The following is a 7,220-nucleotide window of genomic DNA, read 5'->3' as shown; positions in this document are numbered from 1 at the left end:
ATTAAAATTATATTATGAATTACTAATGAATCAAGAATGTAATATATAATATAATATAAATTATAAAATTTATTTATTGTACATATATTTAAAAGTTACATTTTTAGATTATTATTTAATAAATAATAAATTAATTTTCAAAATTAAAAACTAAAATATAAAAAAATGAAAAATACTACACTTACTGGGTGAAAAATGGGTGGGATTTTTCCCCCTAAAACGAAAAAGACTTAGACATAGTTACTTGGACAAAACACACTCAGCCAAACAATCTCTCTTACAAGCATTCTCTCTCGACTCTCTCTCTCTCTCTCTCTCAAAACAGTCTCTCTCAACTCTAACAATTAATTGAAGAACAAATTGATATTTGAATCCACAATTATTTGACTCTAATTTAGAGGTTGTTACTAACTTTTTAATTTATATGATTTTGCAGGATTTCTAGGGCTTCAAATTGGGGCTTTAGTTCTTTTGGTACATATTTGCTCTGATTTAAATATATATACTCTACTCTACTTAACATATATGCACACTGTATAACTTCAGGCAATTAGGGCTTTATACTTTGATTTTAGGGCTTTTTTGAAATTGGGGCTTTAGTTCGATTGGGAGTTCAAGCTTTCGTAAAGACATGTTCAGTTGGGTTTCATTAAGGTATTCTATTTTTACCACTTTATTATAACCTTTAATTAGTGTTCTTGACATAATCCAGTGACATGGAGCAAAGTAATATGTTGTCTGATCGATAGTGCATCTTTAATTACCTTTTCGGTTGAGCTCTACTTGTAATTGGTGTAATTTTTTGGAAATGGCTGATGATTAGTGGAAAAAATGTTTAGGCTCTGCGAGTGTTGTTGGTTACACTTCTTGCCAGCAACTCAGTGTGAAAATGAAGAAGTTAGTATCTTGACGGTGTGATTCAAGCATGACGTCTACTATAATTCTTATATGGGATGACAGTAGGAAGAGTGTTGTGGCGAAGAAGGAGCAAGATGGAATTGCACAAAGACATGTATCACCTTATATTGATGTTGTTCCCAGTTGCCACAATATTTTGGATGACGTAGTCAATGTTCCTCAAGAAACCTTTGACTTAGAAAATTTAACTGATGTGCTTTTGTATGAGGTTAATATTGTCTCGTATTCTGTTTGCATTATGTTTGAATTCACAAGCAATTGATATTATTCATTATTTTGTGCATGTTAAAGTTTGATATATTTTTTCTATAGGTCTGGAAAACTCATCTATCTGAGAAGGAGAGGAACTTGCTCACTCAGTTTCTTCCAAAAGGAACCAAGGCTCAACACGTTTTTCAAGAATTGCTCGAGGGAGATAATTTTCAATTTGGGAATCCATTAATGAGATGGCAAGTATTGTTATTCTGCCTAAATCTGACTCATATTGTATATGCATTTTTTATTCAGGAGGTCCATGGCAAGTATGTTTCTTTATAGCATTATAGCATTTCAACTTTGTGCATTAGTATTATACCATTTTGGACATCTTTTTGTTTTCTTGGTTCAAATGTGGTAAAAACAGATAAACAAAGTCAAAATTTTAAACTCAACATGATGAATAAAACTTATCCCATTTGTCTGCATGTATTTATATTATGTAGCAGTGATGGATATTAGGTGATTGATGAATACCATAAATGTGAATTTCGGATGTTCTGGTTAGTAGTTGCGTCTTGCTGATGTCCTTTATTCAAATATCAGCTCTGAATGAATTCTTTAGACCCTCAAGTTTCTGTATATATCCTTCTGCTTTCGCAAGTTCTTGAATTCCCTTCTTTGTTTCGACTTTGATTATTTTGTATAGTATTTTTTGTGTACAATCTTAAATTTTTTAACATGAATTCAGCAACCGTATCAAGAAGCATGCAAGTTAATAGAAATCCCGAGAATCAAGAGAAATACTAAATTTCTCCTGATTTGATTTTTAATTAATTTGATTGTAACTTGTTTTTTTGTCATGCAAGGCTATTGATTGTCCAGATATGCTATTACTAAATTTCGAGCAGAGGCTGTCTTTGTTGAATTTATAAAGCATGTGGAATATTGGGGTGTATATCTCTTTGAGATAATTGATGCATAGTTAGATGTAGTATGACTGGTTGATGCATAGTTAGACTAATGTTTGATATTAGAATCTGTATGTAGAAGAATGTTAGGTCTGGTTCCATGAATGGACTTTCTCTAATTCTCTTTTGTGCTGGCTGGACATGCTTGAGCACGATGAAGATAAATACCCAACAGAAAGAAAACATGATTACTATTTAATTAACAGATCTTAAGATGAGCTTTGCTTTATATTCTAATAATTATTAACCAGCAACATAATTCGTCTACTACAGTTTTTTCTCTCACAGTTTTGCTGATCTCCAAAAGCCTCAAGTTGAACTTGATGGAAAAGCATGTGCAGCTGTTGGACAGAATGGCCTCATGGCACTCCATGACACATTATTTAGCCATGTACATTTAAGATATATGTGTACTATTACAATTTTCAAGTTTTCAAAAAACAGAAGAATATTGATATACATTTGCGTTCTGCTGACATATTATACATCATAGACTTATTACCTTAAGAAGGAGCTTTTTTGTATTCAAATATTTGTTTTTTGCAGTTGGATGTGACATCATCTCAACTCTTGGTCACTAATAATGATTTCAAGAATGCAGACTTTAGAGTACAGCTTGGTCAGACACTGAACTCTTTATTAGCTTTGAGGAGCCTTCCCATTTTTAATGAAAATGATGCAATCAGTACTAGAAAAACTCCATACAAGGTAGAAAAAGGGTTTTATGTTTAAATTTGCATTAATATTATTATATTTTCCTTTGTTTGTGATTTTTGTTTCGGCTCAAAACACTAATCTTATTCGGGATATAAACCATTGCTTCATTGTTAATACTAGCTACAGAACTCACTAGATTATTTGCATACAGGTTCTGCTTATTCGGCTTGCAAGTATAAGTTTAAAAACCATCAATTTTCATTCTTTCCTAGGCTAGTTTCTGTGCCTTTTTTTTCATTCTTATTCCAATGTGCAGATTCAGGAACAAGATCAAGAATGGCACACTATCACGTGTTTTTAGCAGTCATTTTCTTAGGTTTACGCCACAGTCACCAAGCTTTGATAATGAATTATACTAATCTGCTGATTCAACTATTTTGAATTGCATATGTAATTTTACTGATTGATAAAATTATTATAATTTTAGTTGGTTTTTGTAGTATTTTGGATATTTATTTGAGATTTTATTTTGGTATTGGGATTATTGTATACATAGAGCATGTATATTAATTTTTTTTATTTTAACTGTTGCATTTGCCTATTCCTGTATAAAGTATATTTAGATATAGTGTGACATTATAAAATTTAATATTTATTAATTACAACAAATTCGTGTTACAATATATATAATAGAGTGTTATAGTAGGGAATGTGGACCCAACAACAAAAATGGCCCCCACGTGGCCCCACCAGTGGGTCCCATTTATGCAATCTTGATCAAGCTATTGTATCACTCATTTTGTGTTACATTTGGGCCTTTTAGTGTTATAGTAGTTGCCTATTATAACATTTTTTCTCTGTTACAAAAGTGGTACATTAGGGTGTTTATTGTAATGCTCATATACGTAATGCCCCTTGGTGTTATAATAGACCCATTGTAACGTTTTTTGGGCCTATTATAACACCATTTAGGCATTATAATAGCCCACTTATGGCGTAGTGTGGAACAGAATTCAGAAATGCAAAGCTGAATGATTTCTGTGTGAAGAAGGGCATCTCAAGACAGTTTTCAACACCAAGGACTCCACAATAAAATGGAGTGGTTGAGAGAAAGAATCGAACATTGGTTGAAGCTGCAAGGACTATGCTTAATGAAGCCAATATTCCTACCTAATTCTGGGCTGAAGCAGTTAACACTGCATGCTATACTCAAAACAGAATCCTGATCAACAAGGTATATGAGTAGACCCCTTATGAGTTAATGGCCAACAAGAAACCAACAGTGAAATACTTTCACGTGTTTGAATGAAAGTGCTTTGTGTTTAAGGATGATGAGCATCTTGTAAGGTTTGATGCTAAAGCTGAAGAAGGTATCTTTCTGTGCTATTCTCTGGAGTCAAAGGCTTACAGGGTGTATGTGATTAGTGATCAAAAGGTTGTGAAAACCCTTAATGTAAAATTTAATGACGCCAAGCTCCCAAGTAATCAGAAGGAAGATGATGGTGATAGTCTTGATATTGAAGATCTTTCTTATGGAGAAGATGAACCTGAGGTTGTACCAGACAACAATGACAATGGCAATGATCCTGAGGATCATAATTCTGATGCAGATTCTGAAGGTAATGGTCATGAGACAAGTCACACTATCTCAGGGATGAGTCCTCAAGCTTCGGATTCTAAAGATCAAGATGGCAACAACTCAGGGGAGCAGAACAAGAAGAAGAACAAGGATTCGGTAGTCAGACACAACATAATTATGGAAATGCTGAGTCATCAAGGGAGAGTCTACCAAGACATAGAGTATGGAGTAAAAACCACCCTCAGAACTTGATACTGAGTAATCTTGACAGTGGAGTTAAGACTAGAAGAGCTACAACAAATGAATGTTTCTATTCTGGGTTTCTATCTCAAATAGAGCCAAAGAAAGTAGATGAAGCTCTTGGGGATCCTGATTGGGTGGTTGCTATGCAAGAGGAACTTAATCAATTTGACCGACAGAAAGTGTGGAAGATTTTACCCAGACCTAAAGACAAATCAGTGATTGGCACAAAATGGGTTTTCAGAAACAAGCTTGATAAAGATGGAATTGTAACAAGGTACAAGGAGAGACTGGTCGCTAAGGGATATTCTCAAGAAGAAGGGATTAACTACGATGAGACCTTTGCACCAGTTGTTAGACTTTAAGCCATCAGGATGTTTTTAGCATTTGTAGCACATTCAAACTTCAAGGTATATCAGATGGATGTGAAAAGTGTGGAAGCTTCAAGGTATATTCAAAAATAGTTTTCTTGGTGATACACACCTTCTTATGAAAACAATTCTTTAATGAATTATTATCCTGTGAATACCTTAATGGTAAACCCAGCACCTAGGCTTGGGTTACAGTATTGCATCACAATTCTAATTGGAAGAATAGGACATTCATTGGAGCCACCGCATATGATGATCAGTTGTACTACGGAAATAGTAACCTTTTCTACTAGTAGAAGGACGACACCTTCGTATCCCAGTTATCACCCTGGCCACATTCGGGCTACGTGTCCTATTTTGGGTATACACAAACTTCACAAGTTCCTGAGTACATAGAGTACCTTCGCCTACGGTACCTTTGGTAGTCCATCTAACACACATAGTACCAGAGTCTACCCCTCCCTTGTCCTTTAAAAGAATTATATCATATCTCGAGAACTCGAACCACAACGAAGTTTCCCCAAGCGTTTTGCTTGTTGATAGAAACAACTTGTTTTATTAGCGTAGATATATATATGTATGTATACGTATTTTCAAATTTTTTGGAGGAAGCATATAGGATGTGAGTTGACTGTTGTCAACATATAATTAAATAAGGGGGAGTTTCTTTAGAAATTATATTCAAAATATTTAAAATAAGTCGAGATAATATTCTTCGACGATCTGAAATTATTCGAATGATTTTTCGAAAATCAGAAAGTATTTTAAATCATGATTTATGATTTTTCATTTAATAAATAATAAATAATTAAATATTAATCGATAAATAATTAAACCTTGAATGAGTTTACATTAAAAGAATATTTAAAATAATATTCCTCAACTAATTTATGTTTACGTAATTTAATAATCTTTAATGTTTAATTGGGTTTGAAATGAATAATCATTCGAATATGCTTCTCCCATAATAAATGAATAGGTATATAATATTTATTGTTCGAACAATAAAACATAGTTGAGGGAATACGGTCTTTGGAAATTATTTTAATAAAAGTTCGAGGTATTTAATATTTCGGAAGTGGACGTTGAGTCCCTTGGAATAAAATAATTACGTATTTTTAATCGTCCAAAACATCTCTGGGATGATTCCCGGGTTTATATTTTATAAAACAAAACTGACCGACTCTCGGTCTTACGACTTATACATCACGCTCTACTATAACGTTAATGTTTTCAAATATAAACTCCTCTGGGATACTTCCGGGTTTTTATAACTTACTCCGACCGACTCTCGGTCTAAATATAACATTTCAACTCGTTATGAACATATACCAATGTAATTATCTCAATTTCATAAAACTGTTTAAAGCAATCTCATGCATATATCGCTGACTCATCAAATTGGAACGAGACTTTGCCCATTCCTTAATACTATTTCCCGGAATTTTCATATAAACCACAAAATTATATAACTTAATATTTATTCACACATAAATCCACACAGTCCACAATTATAACACAAATTGTATTTTATTCAAATATATACGTCGAGAAAATCCCAGTCGTTACAATATATATTCATCATGTTCTTCATAATCAATCGAGGATTCGAAGACGTTATCGAACTCCAATTTTGGCGTTCAAGTAGTCGAATCGAAGCTCGTTACAAGTAGAATCAAGTTTTTCAAACCATATCACTGCAGAATCATCTGGTATTTTTCTATATTTTTATTTAAATTTGAATTTAATTGGATTAAAATAGGACTTTTTGATTTTGATGTTATGTATATGTTTTGATGATTGCATGTTATAGAGAATTGAATTCTGCACATTTTGGTATATTATATGCTTGATTTGGAGTTCAGTAACATGTTCAAAATTGTGTTTGATTCTCGAATTATAGAAATTAGGGTTTATGTTCTTTGAATGTTCTTAATTGAAAATTAGGGTTTTCGTATCTAAGGATTATTAGTAAAATTGATTGATACCCAAATTGTAGATCGTTGAAAATATGTTCGATTCATGGTCTCTATTTGTTCAAAGGGTTCCTGGATCGAGTCGCCGAAAAACTTCGAGTTCTTGCCGTTTTTAATGGTGATCTTGCCGGAAATGACAAACTACGGTTGTTCGTGGTTGTTGGTGAGCCGTTTGTCTTTCTGGATTGCTGGTGAATCAATTGGGCTAAAATCCTGGTCAAACGGTGGAATTTTGGCCCAAAATCGGGGCTTGCCGGAACAGTTGTGGGCCGCCGAAATTTTCCCGAATCCGGCCGGCAACCCGGCTGTTTCC

At 33.5% G+C, this 7,220-nt stretch overlaps 1 protein-coding gene across 7 annotated transcripts; it reads left to right on the top strand.

Moving 5' to 3' along the window:
* Positions 1-239: 239 nt before the first annotated feature.
* LOC141708410 (uncharacterized) lies at positions 240-3,292 on the top strand. 7 transcript variants are annotated; one of them, XM_074512028.1, is made up of 7 exons: positions 240-474; positions 576-654; positions 840-1,126; positions 1,231-1,367; positions 2,358-2,475; positions 2,631-2,792; positions 3,058-3,292. In XM_074512028.1, exons 3-7 carry the CDS (start codon positions 926-928, stop codon positions 3,100-3,102), a joined length of 663 nt encoding a protein of 220 aa, XP_074368129.1. In that variant the 5' UTR covers positions 240-474; positions 576-654; positions 840-925; the 3' UTR covers positions 3,103-3,292. The 7 variants fall into 7 exon arrangements, 5 of the variants coding, with proteins under 5 accessions (XP_074368129.1, XP_074368128.1, XP_074368132.1 ...); XM_074512027.1 differs by having other exon boundaries at positions 555-654; XM_074512029.1 differs by having other exon boundaries at positions 241-400; positions 547-654.
* The last annotated feature ends 3,928 nt before the right edge of the window (positions 3,293-7,220 follow it).

The sequence above is a fragment of the Apium graveolens genome, chromosome 2 (assembly GCF_009905375.1).
Source record: "Apium graveolens cultivar Ventura chromosome 2, ASM990537v1, whole genome shotgun sequence".
Lineage (NCBI taxonomy): Eukaryota > Viridiplantae > Streptophyta > Magnoliopsida > Apiales > Apiaceae > Apium > Apium graveolens.
The sequence above is the reverse complement of the archived record's forward strand: the minus strand, read 5'-3'. Positions and strand labels throughout refer to the sequence as shown.